We start from the raw sequence: 21,873 nt of genomic DNA on the forward strand, positions 1-21,873 counted from the left end.
TCTTTGACGGCGTGGCTCTTGAAGCTTCCGTCTTGAGGGCTAAAGGGTTTTCTGAGGCGGTCATTAAAACTATGTTGCGGGCCCGGAAACCGGCTTCTGCTCGGATTTACCATAGGGTCTGGCATTCTTACTTTGTTTGGTGCGCATCTAACAATTGAGATGCTTCCAACTTTAGTACAGCCAAGCTTTCGGCTTTTCTTCAGCCAGGCCTAGACTTAGGACTGCGTCTGTGCTCCCTCAAGGTTCATTATTTCTGCCTTGTCGGTGTGGTTTCAGAGAAAATTTGCGACCTTACCTGATGTTCATATTTTTACTAAAGGTGTGTTGCGTATCCAACCTCCCTATGTCACGCCTGTGGCGCTTGGGACTTGTCGGTGGTTTTGGAGGCGTTACAAGAGTCTCCGTTTGAACCTCTTGGTTCATCTGATCTTAAGTGGCTTTCCCTTAAGGTTGTGGTTCTGCTGGTTACTGCCTCATTTTGCCTGTGGTAGCACCCCCCAAATGGTCAAAAATAATACCAATGTGCTTAAGATAAGTTAAGTGGGGGTCATTTTCTCAATATTAAGCAACCTGTGCGACCAGTACTATAGCTATTGCCTCTGCTAGAAGAGTGTCGGATTTGGGTGCCTTGTCTTGTAATTCTCCATATCTGATATCTCACCATGACCGGGCGGTTCTTAGGACTCGTCCCGGATATTTACCTAAGGTGGTTTCTTCGTTCCACCTTAATCAGGAGATTGTGGTTCTGGCCCTTGTCTCTCCTGACTTGTCTCCCAAAGAGCGGTCTTTGGATGTGGTACGGGCTCTCCATATCTTGTGTGAAGAGAACTGCTTCTATTAGGAATTCTGATTCTCTCTTTGTTCTATTTGGTTTTCACAAACGTGGCTGGCCTGCTTACAAGCAAACTTTGGCCAGATGGATTAGAATTTTGATTGCACATGCTTATGTGAAGGCTGGTCTGTCAGCTCCTGCTCACATTACGGCCCATTCTACTCGGTCTGTTGGACCTTCTTGGGCGGCCCACCGTGGTACGACCCTTGAACAATTGTGCAAGGCAGCTACGTGGTCCTCGGTGAACACGTTCATTAGGTTCTATGCCTTCGATACTGCCGCTTCCCAGGATGCTTCCTTTGGACGCCGGGTTCTTGTGCCCGCTACAGTGCGTCCCCTCCCATAAGGAACTGCTTTAGGACATCCCCAATGTCTATCCTTGCGGAGCCCAGTGTACCCCGCAGCAGAAAACGAGATTTATGTTAAGAACTTACCTTTGTTAAATCTCTTTCTGCGACGTACACTGGGCTCCACAAGGCGCCCACCCTGACGCACTTAGCTTCTTTGATTTGGTATGGCATTAGCCGCTGACACTTCTCTTGTAGTGAGAGTGTGGTGTATGTGGCTACTAACTGTTGTCGTCTCTTTTCCTGCTACTGCATTGGGCTGGTTAACTAAAAACTGAGCTCCTGTGCAGGGAGGCGGGGTTATAGAGGAGGCGGCGCTATGCATCTTGGGAACAGTCAAAGCTTTTGAGCATGTTGGTGCCACGGGTCAAGATCCTACTCTACACCCCAATGTCTATCCTTGTGGAGCCCAGTGTACCTCGCAGAAAGAGATTTAACAAAGGTAAGTTCTTACCATAAATCTCGTTTTCATACAGTATATACCTTATACACACACAGCCTGAAGGTTATTTTATACAATGTTTACTAATTTTGTGCGTTAAATAGTTTATGTGCATTTAACCATCAGAAAGCAAAGTCGCTATCTCTGTCACGCTGACATAAGAGACTCATCCTATACCTTTAATATTCAGATGAGCACAAATTTGTGGTGGTTATTGAAATAATAGGTACATCGATCATTTTGTTTTAAGAAGGTTTCTTAAGACAGCATCATCTTATATTTTTAGTAAAGTTGGTTTAATGAAACATGATAACAGTATATTTTTTTGAGACTTTTTTTTTTGTGTGCAAACATCGTACAGTACAGTCACTTTAGAATATAATGTCAATATTGTCAATGTAAGTTCCAGTAATGTAATCGAAATTAAGTGAAGCCATGAAACTGGTCTTAAGGCGGGTACACACTGGAAAGATATATCTGCAGATCAATTGATCGGCAGATATATCTGTGTACGGATCGGGCAGTGTGTTGAGCATACACACTGCCCGATCCGTCGGGGACTGACGTCATGAACTGGACGGGCGTGTACACACGCCCGCCCAGTTCAGCTGTCAATCATTGTCGGCCGCCGCAGCATGTGTACGGGCGGTCGGCCGACCGCCCCGTACACACACAGCGACGCGCCAATATATTGGTAGATATATTGGCTGTCGGCTGTGCTGCGGGGCCGACGCGATACGTCTGTGAACGACAGAGTTCACAGATGTATCGGCCGTACACACTGGCCGACGGTCCCGCGATATATCGGCCGTTCAAGAGAACGGCCGATATATCGGCCAGTGTGTACGGGCCTTTAGAAGTGTAAACTACTTTCAGTCAGAGTTTAAGCTGTCTCTTTACTTGATGTGACCTGTGCTTTAAATAGTAGTTTTTTATGTATTACAGAGCTTTCTGCAGAAGCCAAGGCATCCCTGATGGAGTTCGAGGAAATGGAACGACAACGCAAGCAAGGGCGCTTTGGTACCAGAAGAGGTGGCAGAAGAGGAGGCGGTTATGCCATACCTGGTAGAATGGGAGGTCAGAGGAATGACTATACTGACAGGAGGAACCTGAGAAATCGCACAGCCCAGGGGGTAACTATAAACCAGTTACATTAATAGACATTATAAAAAGGTGATAACATTCAAGAGTGCTGTACTTCATACAGGCTATAACAGAGTTTTACTTACCCAATGTGATGATGTGATAGGAATTAAGCCCCTCCTTTAAACCTGGCTTGCAAAGCATGTATGTGTCAACTTCTATTCACTGTGTAAAAATAGCCAATACACTACATCTAAATCTTACTATATATTATGTAACTTATCAGCAGACTCCATAAGCAGGGCCGGTTCCAAGGCTTCTGGTGCCCCGGGCGGCATTAGGGGGCGTGGTCAGTTCCCTTCGTGGAGAGGACCTTTGCTGTGCGGTGCGCGATGACGTCAACGCGCACCGCACATCATTACAGTGAAGATCCTCTCCAGGAAGGGAAAATAGACGCGTAGCGTCTAGTTTCCTTTCACAGCGGGCAGCCCACGAAGGGAAACTAGACGCGTAGCGTCTAGTTTCCCTTCACAGCGGACAGCGGGCCGTGGCAGCGGGGGGCACCACAGCAGCAGCGGATCTTGCCATGGTGCGGCGCCCTCCGGAAGGCGGCGCCCCGGGCAAAAGTCCTGCTTGCCCGTGGCAAGATCCGCTACTGTCCATAAGCATTGTATGGACAGAGGAGATCCCTGGTCTCATATGAAATCTACTTAAGTATCTCTGCTGATTACGCTGTTGCAGTATTATTTTGCATTATTTGCTTATTTATCTAGTATGGGCAGCTGGTAGGGTGAATTTTGGCCACTTTCCCCAAACCTGGCTGCTTATATAATTACCGTAGATTAGTTTCTATTGAAATTTTATATAATATACCTATGTACATAGCAAATTCCATGGAATTGTTTAATCTGTTACAAAAAATATCAAAGATCATAAATTTATAAACCTGAAACTATCCCAATAATGTAAAGTAGTAGGAATATTTGATACTGAATGCAATGCCGTCATTTTTTTTTTATTTTTTTTTGTGTAGAGATTTTACAAATTTTTCCTCATTTATTCACAATTTTAAATGAATGCTTTATTAATGTAAAAAAGGAGGATTTTCTAGGTCTGGCCTGTGTAAATGTGTGCGCAATAAATATTTGTTTACATAAGTTAAATTAATTTTTATTTACGGCAAGTCTTCAATGGGGACAGAGGCTACAGTAAAAATGGGAGTTTTGTCAGTAACTTAATTGCATTTGCTGTTTCCCCAGCAACCTGTTCGCAGTATGTTCATGCAGCAGCAGCATCATATACAGCCTCTCCTTCCAATGCCACGGTCCCGCAATCCTTCATCGGCTGGGTTACCCTCACCACAACAAGAAAAAGCAAGAATGGGTACCAACATGGCAACACCTCAGAAACAGCAACCTAAAAACATCCATATTAATCCCCATTTCAAAGGGAACGTAGCACCTGTCCAAGGTCAGGTTTATTTCTAGTTATGCTTTGCTTTAACATTAGAAATGTTCATTGTAGCTCATTCTTTCTCTACGCTATGGGGTATATCAATAAGGGGCAATGTTTTGTCCGCAAAAACCCCCCAAAACATTTTGGATTACCATGGATATGCGCACTCCCAATACCTACAATATCCAATTGACAAAAATTAGTCATGGTTTGTTTTCTTTTTTTGCAGCAAAAATCTGGGCGGGTCGGGATAAAACAGGTCTGATACTTGCCACCTTTCTGGCTGGTCCCGTGTTTTCAAGACTCCCAGTCATCTCCCCTTCATCTGTCCACTGCGGAGAGAGGATGCTGGGAGAGGAGATGGCTACTGGGAGATGTAGTTCTCCCGTCTGCTGCCTCCGTATACACACATGGGGGGGGGGGGGGGGGTCAGGAATCTTGCACACCCCACTGCTGCAGAAGACCAGCCTGTCGGGATCTGTATTTGGAAGCTTCCAGTTGCTGAATTAGTCATTATGGGTTGTTCCGCCTGGGTTCCAGAGCAAGTTCAGTAAATTTTTACTAAAAATAATGATTTTAGGAACTATTACACTTGCTCTGGGCGTGCGAAAATAAGGATGCAGTGATTTCTTTATTTCCTCCCCTTCAATTTAATAGGATAAATGCTGCACTGCAGGGTTAAATAAATAAATACGTGCACAATTAGATACACCCCTATGTGTATCACAGTCAAGTAATTTTTCTGCTTTATTATACTTATGATCTGTGTTCATGCTTTCTTTGTACCTGACATAAGCTTGTTTGGCTATTGTGATCAAGTATTTATAGTATGGATGTGTGTGCGTACTGCACTGTGCAGGAAAGGATGTGTGTGTACTGCACTGTGCAGGAAAATAGTGTTCATTCTAGGATTTTTTTAGGGCAGGGTGCTGATCATTGAGGAGGGCACATTTTTATTTTGAAGGGCACATTTTTGATGTGACTCTTTGCGCACAAAGCATAGCGCATATGTTTATAGTGTGTGTGTATGTATATATATATATATATACATACATATATATATATATACATACATACATACATACATACATACATACATACATACATACATACATACACATATATATATATATATATATTTATATACAGGTTGAGTATCCCTTATCCAAAATGCTTGGGACCAGAGGTATTTTGGATATCGGATTTTTCCGTATTTTGGAATAATTGCATACCATAATGAAATATCATGGCAATGGGACCTAAATCTAAGCACAGAATACATTTATGTCACATATGCACCTTATACACACAGCCTGAAGGTAATTTTAGCCAATATTTTTTGTAACTTTGTGCATTGAACAAAGTGTATCTACATTCACACAATTCATTTATGTTTCATATACACCTTATATACACAGTCTGAAGGTCATTTAATACAATATTTTTAATAACTGTGTGTATTAAACAAAGTTTGTGTACATTGAGCCATCAGAAAACAAAAGTTTCACTATCTCACTCTCGCTCAAAAAAGTCTGTATTTCGGAATATTCCGTATTTCGGATATTTGGATATGGGATACTTAACCTGTATATACTTTTCCCTTTAATTTATCATTTACCACTACATACATATAGGACACCCATGTAACACCCAACATCTGTACTGAGAAAAATACTATATTTGTTCAGTCTCCTTGAAAGAATGGGTATAGTATATACACATAATAAGTAGATAATAATAAATGTCTACTCCACTGATGAAGTAGTTATAATCCCTGTGTGTTATAAAAACAGAAAAGTTAAGCAGAGTGTTAAAATATACCATATAGGTATAAAATAAGTCTGTTCTTCTACTGAGGAAATAGTGTAAGCAGTACATGCTCACTGCCTACCCTGTTCTATCCCTCTATATCAGAGTGCTGTGTTATGCAGGCAGCCACAGCAGTGATGCCATTTACAGTGCCTCCTCTGCCATCCAGTTCATTAAGGATAGAAATTATTTCCAATTTCAGGAGGTAGGCAAGGAGTAGACAACTACATTGTAACATGCACTCTGTTGCCTTCTGTATACAAGGGGGCGATTTGTGATCCTGCAGGGTGCACTGAAAAAGTGCAGGGTGCTTTTTCACATTTCAAAAATGGGCAGGGTGCAGCACCCTGCTAAAACAGCCTAGAAGGAACACTAGGAAAGGATGTGTGCGCGTACTGCACTGTGCAGGAAAGGATGTGTGCGCGTACTGCACTGTGCAGGAAAGGATGTGTGCGCGTACTGCACTGTGCAGGAAAGGATGTGTGCGCGTACTGCACTGTGCAGGAAAGGATGTGTGCGCGTACTGCACTGTGCAGGAAAGGATGTGTGCGCGTACTGCACTGTGCAGGAAAGGATGTGTGCGCGTACTGCACTGTGCAGGAAAGGATGTGTGCGCGTACTGCACTGTGCAGGAAAGGATATGTGTGCGCGTACTGCACTGTGCAGAAAAGGATATGTGTGCGCGTACTGCACTGTGCAGGAAAGGATATGTATGCGCGTACTGCACTGTGCAGGAAAGGACGCGTGTGCGTACTGCACTGTGCAGGAAAGGACGCGTGTGCGTACTGCACTGTGCAGGAAAGGATGTGTGTGCGCGTACTGCACTGTGCAGGAAAGGATGTGTGCGCGTACTGTACTGTGCAGGAAAGGATATGTGTGCGCGTACTGCACTGTGCAGGAAAGGATATGTGTGCGCGTACTGCACTGTGCAGGAAAGGATATGTGTGCGCGTACTGCACTGTGCAGGAAAGGATGTGTGCGCGTACTGCACTGTGCAGGAAAGGATATGTGTGCGCGTACTGCACTGTGCAGGAAAGGATATGTGTGCGCGTACTGCACTGTGCAGGAAAGGATATGTGTGCGCGTACTGCACTGTGCAGGAAAGGATATGTGTGCGCGTACTGCACTGTGCAGGAAAGGATATGTGTGCGCGTACTGCACTGTGCAGGAAAGGATATGTGTGCGCGTACTGCACTGTGCAGGAAAGGATATGTGTGCGCGTACTGCACTGTGCAGGAAAGGATATGTGTGCGCGTACTGCACTGTGCAGGAAAGGATATGTGTGCGCGTACTGCACTGTGCAGGAAAGGATATGTGTGCGCGTACTGCACTGTGCAGGAAAGGATATGTGTGCGCGTACTGCACTGTGCAGGAAAGGATATGTGTGCGCGTACTGCACTGTGCAGGAAAGGATATGTGTGCGCGTACTGCACTGTGCAGGAAAGGATGTGTGTGCGTACAGCACTGTACAGGCAAGGATGTGTGTGCGTACTGCACTGTGCATGATAACCTTGATTGTTTTGGATGAACTGGGTACTTTCCATTATTTTCTGGACTGAATACAAAGGGGGAATACAGCTGTTTGCGCGGGCAGCTGTCCGTGCCAGGCACCTCAATTGTTGCTTCGCTCTGGCGCAAACACCTGCCGACGCCAGCGTTTCTGCTCGCAGCCCCCTATGCTGGCAAGAAGAAATGAGCGAAAAGTGATTTAGTCTGGGTGCCCAAATCAACTTTTTGTGTCATGCCCTGCACTTAAGTCGGGTTTAGCGGTTTTATCCTGTTAAACCCAGCACTGCATGGCGCTATCAGTGTGTTAAAAAATAATCTAATAGCGCCCCCCAATCTCCCGTCACTTTAGACTGGAGATCAGGCGTGTGTAAACAATTTAATTTCCCCCTGTAGAAACTAGTGATGAGCACCGGAAATTTTTCGGGTTTTGTGTTTTGGTTTTGGGTTCGGTTCCGCGGCCGTGTTTTGGGTTCGAACGCGTTTTGCCAAAACCTCACCGAATTTTTTTTTGTCGGATTCGGGTGTGTTTTGGATTCGTTTTTTTTTTTTTTTTTCAAAAAACCCTAAAAAAACAGCTTAAATCATAGAATTTGGGGGTCATTTTGATCCCAAAGTATTTTCTCTGACGTCCTAGTGGATGCTGGGACTCCGTAAGGACCATGGGGAATAGCGGCTCCGCAGGAGACAGGGCACAAAATAAAAGCTTAAGGATCAGGTGGTGTGCACTGGCTCCTCCCCCTATGACCCTCCTCCAAGCCTCAGTTAGATTTTTGTGCCCGGCCGAGAAGGGTGCAATCTAGGTGGCTCTCCTGAGCTGCTTAGAATAAAAGTTTAGTTTAGGTTTTTTTATTTTCAGTGAGTCCTGCTGGCAACAGGCTCACTGCATCGTGAGACTAAGGGGAGAAGAAACGGACTCACCTGAGTGCAGAGTGGATCGGGTTTCTTAGGCTACTGGACATTAGCTCCAGAGGGACGATCACAGGTTCAGCCTGGATGGGTCACCGGAGCCGCGCCGCCGTCCCCCTTACAGAGCCAGAAGAGACGAAGAGGTCCGGTGAAATCGGCGGCAGAAGACATCCTGTCTTCAGTCTAAGGTAGCGCACAGCACCGCAGCTGTGCGCCATTGCTCTCAGCACACTTCACACTCCGGTCACTGAGGGTGCAGGGCGCTGGGGGGGAGCGCCCTGAGACGCAATATAACAATATACCTTAGGTGGCAAAAAGAATACATCACATATAGCTCCTGGGCTATATGGATGTATTTTAATCCCCTGCCATTTTTACACAAAAAAGCGGGAGATAAGGACGTCGTGAAGGGGCGGAGCCTATCTCCTCAGCACACAAGCGCCATTTTCCCTCACAGCTCCGCTGGAAGGACGGCTCCCTGACTCTCCCCTGCAGTCCTGCTTCAGAATCAGGGTAAAAAAGAGAAGGGGGGGCATTTTTGGCAGCAAATAACGATAATAACAGCAGCTATAAGGGAATAACACTTATATAAGGTTATCCCTGTATATATATATAGCGCTGGGTGTGTGCTGGCAGACTCTCCCTCTGTCTCTCCAAAGGGCTAAGTGGGGTCCTGTCCTCTATCAGAGCATTCCCGGTGTGTGTGCTGTGTGTCGGTACGCGTGTGTCGACATGTATGAGGAGGAAAATGATGTGGAGGCGGAGCAGTTGCCTGTGTTGGTGATGTCACCCCCTAGGGAGTCGACACCTGACTGGATGATTGTATTTAAACAATTAAGTGATAATGTCAGCAATTTGCAAAAAACTGTTGACATGAGACAGCCGGCAAATCAATTAGTGCCTGTCCAGGCGTCTCAGACACCGTCAGGGGCGCTAAAACGCCCGTTACCTCAGTGGGTCGACACAGACCCTGACACAGATACTGAGTCTAGTGTCGACGGTGACGAGACAAACGTAATGTCCAGTAGGGCCACACGTTACATGATCACGGCAATGAAAGAGGCATTGAACCTTTCTGACACTACAAGTACCACAAAGAAGGGTATTATGTGGGGTGAGAAAAAACTACCAATAGTTTTTCCTGAGTCAGAGGAAATAAATGAGGTGTGTGAAAAAGCGTGGGTTTCCCCCGATAAAAAACAGCTAATTTCTAAAAAATTATTAGCATTATATCCCTTCCCGCCAGAGGTTAGGGCGCGTTGGGAAACACCCCCTAGGGTAGATAAGGCGCTCACACGTTTATCTAAACAAGTAGCGTTACCGTCTCCTGATACGGCCACCCTCAAAGAACCAGCTGATAGAAGGCTGGAAAATATCCTAAAAAGTATATACACACATACTGGTGTTATACTGCGACCAGCAATCGCCTCAGCCTGGATGTGCAGTGCTGGAGTCGCATGGTCGGATTCCCTGACTGAGAATATTGATACCCTGGATAGGGACAATATTTTGTTAACTATAGAACATTTAAAGGATGCATTTCTATATATGCGTGATGCACAGAGGGATATTTGCACCCTGGCATCAAGAGTAAGTGCTATGTCCATCTCTGCCAGAAGAGCGTTATGGACGCGACAGTGGTCAGGGGATGCGGATTCCAAACGGCACATGGAAGTATTGCCGTATAAAGGGGAGGAGTTATTTGGGGCTGGTCTATCGGACCTGGTGGCCACGGCAACGGCTGGAAAATCCACCTTTTTACCCCAGGTCACTCCACATCAGCAGAAAATGACACCGTCTTTTCAAACTCAGTCCTTTCGTTCCCATAAGTACAAGCGAGCAAAAGGCCACTCTTTTCTGCCCCGGGGCAGAGGAAGAGGAAAAAGACTGCACCATGCAGCCGCTTCCGAGGAGCAGAAGCCCTCCCCTGCTTCTGCCAAGTCTTCAGCATGACGCTGGGGCTTTACAAGCAGACTCAGATATGGTGGGGGCCCGTCTCAAGAATTTCAACGCGCAGTGGGCTCACTCGCAAGTGGATCCCTGGATTCTACAGGTAGTATCGCAAGGGTACAAACTGGAATTCGAGGCGTTTCCCCCTCGTCGGTTCCTGAAGTCTGCTTTACCAAAGTCTCCCTCCGACAGGGAGGCAGTTTTGGAAGCCATTCACAAGCTGTATTCCCAGCAGGTGATAATCAAGGTACCCCTCCTGCAACAAGGAAAGGGGTATTATTCCACGCTGTTTGTGGTACCGAAGCCGGACGGCTCGGTGAGACCAATTTTAAATCTGAAATCCTTGAACACTTACATAAAAAGGTTCAAATTCAAGATGGAGTCACTCAGAGCAGTGATAGCGAACCTGGAAGAAGGGGACTATATGGTGTCTCTGGACATCAAAGATGCTTATCTCCACGTCCCAATATACCCTTCTCACCAAGGGTACCTCAGGTTTGTAGTACAAAACTGTCATTATCAGTTTCAGACGCTGCCGTTTGGATTGTCCACGGCACCTCGGGTCTTTACCAAGGTAATGGCCGAAATGATGATTCTTCTACGAAGAAAAGGCATTTTAATTATCCCTTACTTGGACGATCTCCTGATAAGGGCAAGATCCAGGGAACAGTTAGAAGTCGGAGTAGCACTATCTCAGGTAGTGTTACGTCAGCACGGGTGGATTCTAAATATTCCAAAATCGCAGCTGATTCCAACGACACGTCTACTGTTCCTAGGAATGATTCTGGACACAGTCCAGAAGAAGGTGTTTCTCCCGGAGGAGAAGGCCAGGGAGTTATCCGAGCTAGTCAGGAACCTCCTAAAACCAGGCGTCAGTGCATCAGTGCACGAGGGTCCTGGGAAAAATGGTGGCTTCTTACGAAGCGATTCCATTCGGAAGATTCCATGCAAGAACATTTCAGTGGGATCTACTGGACAAATGGTCCGGATCGCATCTGCAGATGCATCAGCGGATAACCCTGTCGCCAAGGACAAGGGTGTCTCTCCTGTGGTGGCTGCAGAGTGCTCATCTACTAGAGGGCCGCAGATTTGGCATTCAGGATTGGATCCTGGTAACCACGGATGCCAGCCTGAGAGGCTGGGGAGCAGTCACACATGGAAGGAATTTCCAGGGCTTGTGGTCAAGCATGGAAACATCTCTTCATGTAAACATTCTGGAACTAAGGGCCATTTACAATGCCCTAAGTCAAGCAAAACCTCTGCTTCAGGGTCAGGCGGTGTTGATCCAATCGGACAACATCACGTCAGTCGCCCACGTAAACAGACAGGGCGGCACGAGAAGCAGGAGGGCAATGGCAGAAGCTGCAAGGATTCTTCGCTGGGCGGAAAATCATGTGATAGCACTGTCAGCAGTGTTCATTCCGGGAGTGGACAACTGGGAAGCAGACTTCCTCAGCAGACACGACCTTCACCCGGGAGAGTGGGGACTTCACCCAGAAGTCTTCCACCTGATTGTAAACCGTTGGGAAAAACCAAAGGTGGACATGATGGCGTCACGTCTAAACAAAAAACTGGACAGATATTGCGCCAGGTCAAGGGACCCTCAGGCAATAGCAGTGGACGCTCTGGTAACGCCGTGGGTGTACCAGTCAGTGTATGTGTTCCCTCCTCTGCCTCTCATACCAAAAGTACTGAGAATCATAAGAAGGAGAGGAGTAAGAACTATACTCGTGGTCCCGGATTGGCCAAGAAGGACTTGGTACCCGGAACTTCAAGAGATGCTCACGGACGAACCGTGGCCTCTACCTCTAAGACAGGACCTGCTACTGCAGGGGCCTTGTCTGTTTCAAGACTTACCGCGGCTGCGTTTGACGGCATGGCGGTTGAACGCCGGATCGTGAGGGAAAAAGGCATTCCAGAAGAAGTCATTCCTACTCTGGTCAAAGCCAGGAAGGACGTAACCGCAAAACATTATCACCGCATTTGGCGTAAATATGTTGCGTGGTGTGAGGCCAAGAGGGCCCCTACAGAGGAATTTCAACTGGGTCGTTTCCTTCATTTCCTGCAAACAGGACTGTCTATGGGCCTAAAATTAGGGTCCATTAAGGTTCAAATTTCGGCCCTGTCGATTTTCTTCCAAAAAGAACTGGCTTCTCTACCTGAAGTTCAGACGGTTGTAAAGGGAGTGCTGCACATACAGCCTCCTTTTGTGCCTCCAGTGGCACCTTGGGATCTCAATGTGGTGTTGAGTTTTCTAAAGTCACATTGGTTTGAACCACTTTCCACTGTGGACTTAAAATATCTCACATGGAAGGTGTCGATGCTGTTAGCCTTGGCTTCAGCCAGGCGTGTGTCAGAATTGGCGGCTTTATCATATAAAAGCCCTTACTTAATTTTTCATTCTGACAGGGCGGAATTGAGGACTCGTCCTCAATTTCTACCTAAGGTGGTTTCTGCATTTCACATGAACCAACCTATTGTGGTACCTGCGGCTACCAGGGACTTAGAGGACTCTAAGTTGCTTGACGTTGTCAGGGCCTTGAAAATATGTTTCCAGGACGGCTGGAGTCAGAAAATCTGACTCGCTGTTTATCCTGTATGCACCTAACAAACTGGGTGCTCCTGCTTCTAAGCAGACGATTGCTCGTTGGATTTGTAGTACAATTCAGCTTGCACATTCTGTGGCAGGCCTGCCACAGCCAAAATCAGTAAAAGCCCATTCCACAAGGAAAGTGGGCTCATCTTGGGCGGCTGCCCGAGGGGTCTCGGCTTTACAACTTTGCCGAGCAGCTACTTGGTCAGGGGCAAACACGTTTGCTAAATTCTACAAAATTGATACCCTGGCTGAGGAGGACCTGGAGTTCTCTCATTCGGTGCTGCAGAGTCATCCGCACTCTCCCGCCCGTTTGGGAGCTTTGGTATAATCCCCATGGTCCTTACGGAGTCCCAGCATCCACTAGGACGTCAGAGAAAATAAGATTTTACTTACCGATAAATCTATTTCTCATAGTCCGTAGTGGATGCTGGGCGCCCATCCCTAGTGCGGATTGTCTGCAATACTTGTATATAGTTATTGTTACAAAAATTCGGGTTATTATTGTTGTGAGCCATCTTTTCAGAGGCTCCCTTGCGTTTATCATACTGTTAACTGGGTTCAGATCACAAGTTGTACGGTGTGATTGGTGTGGCTGGTATAAGTCTTACCCGGGATTCAATATCCTTCCTTATTATGTACGCTCGTCCGGGCACAGTATCCTAACTGAGGCTTGGAGGAGGGTCATAGGGGGAGGAGCCAGTGCACACCACCTGATCCTTAAGCTTTTATTTTGTGCCCTGTCTCCTGCGGAGCCGCTATTCCCCATGGTCCTTACGGAGTCCCAGCATCCACTACGGACTATGAGAAATAGATTTATCGGTAAGTAAAATCTTATTATTAACCTCAATAACCATTATTTCCACTCATTTTCAGTCTATTCTGAACACCTCACACCTCAATATTATTTTTAGTCCTAAAATTTGCACCGAGGTCGCTGGATGACTAAGCTCAGCGACCCAAGTGGCCGACACAAACACCTGGCCCATCTAGGAGTGGCACTGCAGTGTCACGCAGGATGGCCCTTCCAAAAACACTCCCCAAACAGCACATGACGCAAAGAAGAAAAAAAAGAGGCGCAATGAGGTAGCTGTGTGAGTAAGATAAGCGACCCAAGTGGCCGACACAAACACCTGGCCAATCTAGGAGTGGCACTGCAGTGTCACGCAGGATGGCCCTTCCAAAAAACACTCCCCAAACAGCACATGACGCAAAGAAAAAAAGAGGCGCAATGAGGTAGCTGTGTGAGTAAGATAAGCGACCCAAGTGGCCGACACAAACACCTGGCCCATCTAGGAGTGGCACTGCAGTGTCACGCAGGATGGCCCTTCCAAAAAACACCCCCCAAACAGCACATGACGCAAAGAAAAATGAAAGAAAAAAGAGGTGCAAGATGGAATTGTCCTTGGGCCCTCCTACCCACCCTTATGTTGTATAAACAGGACATGCACACTTTAACCACCCCATCATTTCAGTGACAGGGTCTGCCACACGACTGTGACTGAAATGACGGGTTGGTTTGGACCCCCACCAAAAAAGAAGCAATTAATCTCTCCTTGCACAAACTGGCTCTACAGAGGCAAGATGTCCACCTCATCATCATCATCCTCCGATATATCACCGTGTACATCCCCCTCCTCACAGATTATCAATTCGTCCCCACTGGAATCCACCATCTCAGCTCCCTGTGTACTTTGTGGAGGCAATTGCTGCTGGTGAATGTCTCCACGGAGGAATTGATTATAATTCATTTTAATGAACATCATCTTCTCCACATTTTCTGGATGTAACCTCGTACGCCGATTGCTGACAAGGTGAGCGGCAGCACTAAACACTCTTTCGGAGAACACACTTGTGGGAGGGCAACTTAGGTAGAATAAAGCCAGTTTGTGCAAGGGCCTCCAAATTGCCTCTTTTTCCTGCCAGTATAAGTACGGACTGTCTGACGTGCCTACTTGGATGCGGTCACTCATATCCTCCACCATTCTTTCAATGGGGAGAGAATCATATGCAGTGACAGTAGACGACATGTCCGTAATCGTTGTCAGGTCCTTCAGTCCGGACCAGATGTCAGCATCAGCAGTCGCTCCAGACTGCCCTGCATCACCGCCAGCGGGTGGGCTCGGAATTCTGAGCCTTTTCCTCACACCCCCAGTTGCGGGAGAATGTGAAGGAGGAGATGTTGACAGGTCGCGTTCCGCTTGACTTGACAATTTTGTCACCAGCAGTTCTTTGAACCCCAGCAGACTTGTGTCTGCCGGAAAGAGAGATCCAAGGTAGGTTTTAAATCTAGGATCGAGCACGGTGGCCAAAATGTAGTGCTCTGATTTCAACAGATTGACCACCCGTGAATCCTTGTTAAGCGAATTAAGGGCTCCATCCACAAGTCCCACATGCCTAGCGGAATCGCTCTGTGTTAGCTCCTCCTTCAATGTCTCCAGCTTCTTCTGCAAAAGCCTGATGAGGGGAATGACCTGACTCAGGCTGGCAGTGTCTGAACTGACTTCACGTGTGGCAAGTTCAAAAGGTTGCAGAACCTTGCACAACGTTGAAATCATTCTCCACTGCGCTTGAGACAGGTGCATTCCACCTCCTATATCGTGCTCAGTTGTATAGGCTTGAATGGCCTTTTGCTGCTCCTCCAACCTCTGAAGCATATAGAGGGTTGAATTCCACCTCGTTACCACTTCTTGCTTCAGATGATGGCAGGGCAGGTTCAGGCGTTTTTGGTGGTGCTCCAGTCTTCTGTACGTGGTGCCTGTACGCCGAAAGTGTCCCGCAATTCTTCTGGCCACCGACAGCATCTCTTGCACGCCCCTCTCGTTTTTTAAATAATTCTGCACCACCAAATTCAAGGTATGTGCAAAACATGGGACGTGCTGGAATTTGCCCAGATTTAATGCACACACAATATTGCTGGCGTTGTCCGATGCCACAAATCCACAGGAGAGTCCAATTGGGGTAAGCCATTCTGCGATGATCTTCCTCAGTTGCCGTAAGAGGTTTTTAGCTGTGTGCGTATTCTGGAAAGCGGTGATACAAAGCGTAGCCTGCCTAGGAAAGAGTTGGCGTTTGCGAGATGCTGCTACTGGTGCCGCCGCTGCTGTTCTTGCGGCGGGAGTCCATACATCTACCCAGTGGGCTGTCACAGTCATATAGTCCTGAGCCTGCCCTGCTCCACTTGTCCACATGTCCGTGGTTAAGTGGACATTGGGTACAACTGCATTTTTTAGGACACTGGTGAGTCTTTTTCTGAGGTCTGTGTACATTTTCGGTATCGCCTGCCTAGAGAAATGGAACCTAGATGGTATTTGGTACCGGGGACACAGTACCTCCAACAAGTCTCTAGTTTGCTCTGCAGTAATGATGGATACCGGAACCACGTTTCTCACCGCCCAGGATGCCAAGGCCTCAGTTATCCGCTTTGCAGCAGGATGACTGCTGTGATATTTCATCTTCCTCGCAAAGGACTGTTGGACAGTCAATTGCTTGGTGGAAGTAGTAAAAGTGGTCTTACGAGTACGACTTCCCCTCTGGGATGACCATCGACTCCCAGCAGCAACAACAGCAGCGCCGGCAGCAGTAGGCGTTACACGCAAGGATGCATCGGAGGAATCCCAGGCAGGAGTTGACTCGTCAGAATTGCCAGTGAAATGGCCTGCAGGACTATTGGCATTCCTGGGGAAGGAGGAAATTGACACTGAGGGAGTTGGTGGGGTGGTTTGCGTGAGCTTGGTTACAAGAGGAAGGGATTTACTGGTCAGTGGACTGCTTCCGCTGTCGCCCAAAGTTTTTGAACTTGTCACTGACTTATGATGAATGCGCTGCAGGTGACGTATAAGGGAGGATGTTCCGAGGTGGTTAACGTCCTTACCCCTACTTATTACAGCTTGACAAAGGCAACACACGGCTTGATAAATGTTGTCCGCATTTCTGTTGAAATACTTCCATACCGAAGAGCTGATTTTTTTGGTATTTTCACCAGGCATGTCAATGGCCCTATTCCTCCCACGGACAACAGGTGTCTCCCCGGGTGCCTGACTTAAACAAACCACCTCACCATCAGAATCCTCCTGGTCAATTTCCTCCCCAGCGCCAGCAACACCCATATCCTCCTCATCCTGGTGTACTTCAACACTGACATCTTCAATCTGACTATCAGGAACTGGACTGCGGGTGCTCCTTCCAGCACTTGCAGGGGGCGTGCAAATGGTGGAAGGCGCATGCTCTTCACGTCCAGTGTTGGGAAGGTCAGGCATCGCAAACGACACAATTGGACTCTCCTTGTGGATTTGTGATTTCGAAGAACGCAGTTCTTTGCTGTGCTTTTGCCAGCTTGAGCCTTTTCATTTTTCTAGCGAGAGGCTGAGTGCTTCCATCCTCATGTGAAGCTGAACCACTAGCCATGAACATAGGCCAGGGCCTCAGCCGTTCCTTGCCACTCCGTGTGGTAAATGGCATATTGGCAAGTTTACGCTTCTCCTCTGACAATTTTATTTTAGATTTTTGAGTCCTTTTTTTTACTGATATTTGGTGTTTTGGATTTTACATGCTCTGTACTATGACATTGGGCATCGGCCTTGGCAGACGACGTTGCTGGCATTTCATCGTCTCGGCCATGACTAGTGGCAGCAGCTTCAGCACGAGGTGGAAGTCGATCTTGATCTTTCCCTATTTTTGGAACCTCAACATTTTTGTTCTCCATATTTTAATAGGCACAACTAAAAGGCACCTCAGGTAAACAATGGAGATGGATGGATACTAGTATACTTATGGATGGACGAGCGACTGCCGACACAGAGGTAGCTACAGCCGTGGACTACCGTACTGCGTCTGCTGCTAATATAGACTGGATGATGATGATATAAAAAATATATATATATCACTACTGCAGCCGGACAGGTATATATTATATAATGACGGACCTGCTGGACACTGTCAGCAGCACTGCAGACTCCTAAAGTAAGCTACTAGTAGTATCAAGAAGATAGAAAAAAAAAAAAACACCACAGGTAGGTGGTATACAATTATAAATGGACGAGCGACTGCCGACACCGAGGTAGCTACAGCCGTGGACTACCGTACTGCGTCTGCTGCTAATATAGACTGGATGATAATGATATAAAAAATATATATCACTACTGCAGCCGGACAGGTATATATTATATAATGACGGACCTGCTGGACACTGTCAGCAGCACTGCAGACTCCTAAAGTAAGCTACTAGTAGTATCAAGAAGATAGAAAAAAAAAAACACCACAGGTAGGTGGTATACAATTATGGATGGACGAGCGACTGCCGACACAGAGGTAGCTACAGCCGTGGACTACCGTACTGCGTCTGCTGCTAATATAGACTGGATGATAATGATATAAAAAATATATATATATATATCACTACTGCAGCCGGACAGGTATATATTATATAATTAATGACGGACCTGCTGGACACTGTCAGCAGAATGCGTTTATAGAATAAAAACACCACACGACGAGTGTTTAACTTTTTCAGGCAGACAATCACAATATACTGGTGGTCAGACAGTGGTCACTGGTCAGTCACACTGGCAGTGGCACTCTGGCAGCAAAAGTGTGCACTGTTAAATAATATGTACTCCTGCTACTGCTCCCCAGTCTCCCCCACAATTAAGCTGTGTGAGCACTGAGCACTCAGCACAGTCAGATATACATAGATGATGCAGCACACTGAGGCTGAGCACAGATATGGTATACTGTTACTGTGTCACTGTGTATCGTTTTTTTTCAGGCAGAGAACGGATTATATTAAATAATAATATAATAAAACTGCACTGGTGGTCACTGGTCAGTCACTAGTAAACTCTGCACTCTCTGAGTACTCCTAAGCTCCAGTAAATCAAGTGTCTCACTCTCTCTCTTCTAATCTAAACGGAGAGGACGCCAGCCACGTCCTCTCCCTATGAATCTCAATGCACGTGTGAAAATGGCGGCGACGCGCGGCTCCTTATATAGAATACGAGTCTCGCGAGAACCCGACAGCGGGATGATGACGTTCGGGCGCGCTCGGGTTAGCCGAGCAAGGCGGGAAGATCCGAGTCTGCCTCGGATCCGTGTAAAAAGGCTGAAGTTCGGGGGGGTTCGGATTCCGAGGAACCGAACCCGCTCATCACTAGTAGAAACCTGTTTGTTTACTTCTGCCAATGCATATATTTGAGAACAAGTGACTCGGGCATACCAAACACCCATCCACTTTTTGCTTCATTTGTTCTCATGGGAAGAGAAATGTCCATTGCTTCTGAATCAGTGGACCACATAGTACCCACTACTGAAGTGATTTGGTTATTTTAGCTCATTGTGAGATATCAAAGTAAATCTGATGCATTCTCACATCCCTGTAACTGGGAAGAAACCACCCTGGTTAGATAGTAGTAGCAGGGTAGGATACGAAATACACAGCGAGATTCCAATTGTCACTATCCTGACTGCTTCTAGTTAAATAATTCACCCCACCCCAATGGTTAACACCTCCCCCCCCCCCCCCCCCCCCCCCCTGCAGCCTACCCGTAACTAAACAAGCACCCCGAAACACCTCCCCCCCCCTTCCCCAGCAGCCTATTCCTCCCCTGGTGCCTATCCCTAGCCTCAACCCCTGTACTTACCACCGTAATCCGTCGGCATTCTGACCATCTGGATCCCGCTGTCGGTCTTCGGACTGTCTGGATCCCGACTGTCCGTATTTGACCGGATCCGCCTTGTGCACTTTCTGTTTCTTTGCAGAGGCCTACCTGACAGCTAGTGGATGTTTATTAAATGTACCTGTTCAGTTACTTCCAAAGATCCCTTAGAACAGGTAGTAGAGATGACATTTATTGTGTTTGACAAAAAAAATAAATGACAAGTTACACCATAGTTCGGTTTACCAACATTCCACTTAGATCATATGTCTTCCTGTATGTCTGCATGCTTTCATACAATGAAGTTTATTCATTTAGACTTGCACTATCAGTCTGTGTAAGTGGGCTGTTACGGTAGCTCTGGACTCGCAGTTTTTGGTTTGCATCCTCATACTGCTGCATACAAAATTTGGGAGTCTGGGACGATATCAGGCCGTGGGTGGGTTTTTGAGATTATACCTGTTGCCAGTGTTTCCATGCCATTGCAACAGCATCTTTCCTCTCAAAGTTTATTGTATAGACCCCATTGAGTTTTTGCAAATGATGGGCTAATTAGATATTTGTATTAATGAGCAGGTGTACCTAATAAGAGCCTGTGTGTACGTATGTTACGTTTCTAATAACTGTCTTTTATGTAAGGTGAATCATCCTTTTAATATTTTTTTTTTTTATGTGATTGCTCAACCTGTTTTAAATTTAATTCTAAAAAATGGTGTTAATGAAACTGACCAAGTAATTTATGAGCCTGACCCACTGAGCCATTTTACTTGGGTCACTATAAATTTCATGGTTGTCTGACCATTGTGTGGAGAGAAAAGAAAAAGCAGCTCAGTTTTTCTTTCTTTGCAGTTCCCCTGCTGCCAGCCCCAAACCAGCCTCGTCCAGCAATGGGTCCGCCAAGGTTTCCGGTGAGTATCAGCTGCTGTATATGCACAGAGGCCAAAGAAAAATAAAAAATCTGTTTGTAATCTCTTCAATTTTTTTTTTTTTGTGAATTTATTTAATGTTTTGGGGGATGGGGGGAGTGGTTTTACAATGGTCCATTGGGGGCTTTTTACGGATGGAAAGTGGCATAGCCAGTGGTAAAGCAGAATTGGCCAAATTGTATTTTCTATAATAAAGTGGTTGGGTCATTATCGTACTTGTTTGTTTTTTGTAGTTTCTAGCTATTTACCAGTTTTAAAACCCTAGTTATTAAGCTCCTGCATTACCAGGCCCCCAGTGTAATCCTGTAGCTAGGCCCCTCGAGTACCCAGATCTGTCCAGTTTTACCTTTTACATGTGTAGTCAAGTATGAAGCGTATCCTGCAACATTAGGGCCAGTTCAGGCTGTGTGGCTGTATTACAGGTTGAGTATCCCTTATCCAAAATGCTTGGGACCAGAGGTTTTTTGGATATCGGATTTTTCCGTATTTTGGAATAATTGCATACCATAATGAGATATCATGGTGATGGGACCTAAGTCTAAGCACAGAATGCATTTATGTTACATATACACCTTATACACACAGCCTGAAGGTAATTTTAGCCAATATTTTTTATAACTTTGTGCATTAAACAAAGTGTGTCTACAGTCACACAATTCATTTATGTTTCATATACACCATATACACACACCCTGAAGGTCATTTAATACAATATTTTAATAATTTTGTGTATTAAACAAAGTTTGTGTACATTGAACCATCAAAAAACAAAGGTTTCACTATCTCACTCTCACTCAAAAAAGTCCGTATTTCGGAATATTCCGTATTTTGGAATATTTGGATATGGGATACTCAACCTGTATTTATTTATTTTTAAATACGGTATTTTTTTATTTCAAGTGTTTCGATTTTCCAGAAAAAGGAAGACAAGCTTAAAAGGGTGAAAAAAAACTAAAAAAAAAATCAATAAGTCACACTGGACAATTGGATAACCTGTGTGTCAACCTAAAGAGTGTTGCACTGTTTACATAGCAGAATGATACACTGCCATACGGGCTCCACAGATATTATCACTGAGACCCATCATTGAAATTAGAATTTAAGCCAGTTAATGAAAATTTGTGTCGCTGCACAAGGCTGTGAATAAAATAACATTTAAAACAAAACCTACATACTCAGTCACAGTCTACCGCATGAGAAGTAATTGTAAAGCAAGACCTATACTAGGAAAACCACACAAGGTTCCATCCCTTTGCAGTAATTAAGGTGTAAAACTTAAAAATGTATTTAAACATCTGTTTAGTGAGCGTTTCTTCAAGTGAAATCCCATATAGACCAACTTAGGACAGAGAGGAGGAATAGTCATCA

At 45.9% G+C, this 21,873-nt stretch overlaps 1 protein-coding gene across 11 annotated transcripts in view; it reads left to right on the forward strand.

Moving 5' to 3' along the window:
* RBM33 (RNA binding motif protein 33) overlaps positions 1 to 21,873 on the forward strand; it is a 297,939-nt gene that overhangs the window by 152,347 nt on the left and 123,719 nt on the right. For all 11 annotated transcript variants that reach the window (XR_010177641.1, XR_010177640.1, XM_063921887.1 and 8 more), the window contains 3 exons: positions 2,567 to 2,754; positions 3,964 to 4,174; positions 20,429 to 20,487. Coding sequence is in view for 9 of the 11 variants with exons in the window: in XM_063921887.1 (XP_063777957.1) it covers positions 2,567 to 2,754; positions 3,964 to 4,174; positions 20,429 to 20,487 (458 nt within the window). In the remaining 2 variants the exon portion in view is untranslated. The remainder of the gene's footprint in view (positions 1 to 2,566; positions 2,755 to 3,963; positions 4,175 to 20,428; positions 20,488 to 21,873) is intronic.

Source organism: Pseudophryne corroboree, chromosome 5 (assembly GCF_028390025.1).
Source record: "Pseudophryne corroboree isolate aPseCor3 chromosome 5, aPseCor3.hap2, whole genome shotgun sequence".
Classification (NCBI taxonomy): domain Eukaryota; kingdom Metazoa; phylum Chordata; class Amphibia; order Anura; family Myobatrachidae; genus Pseudophryne; species Pseudophryne corroboree.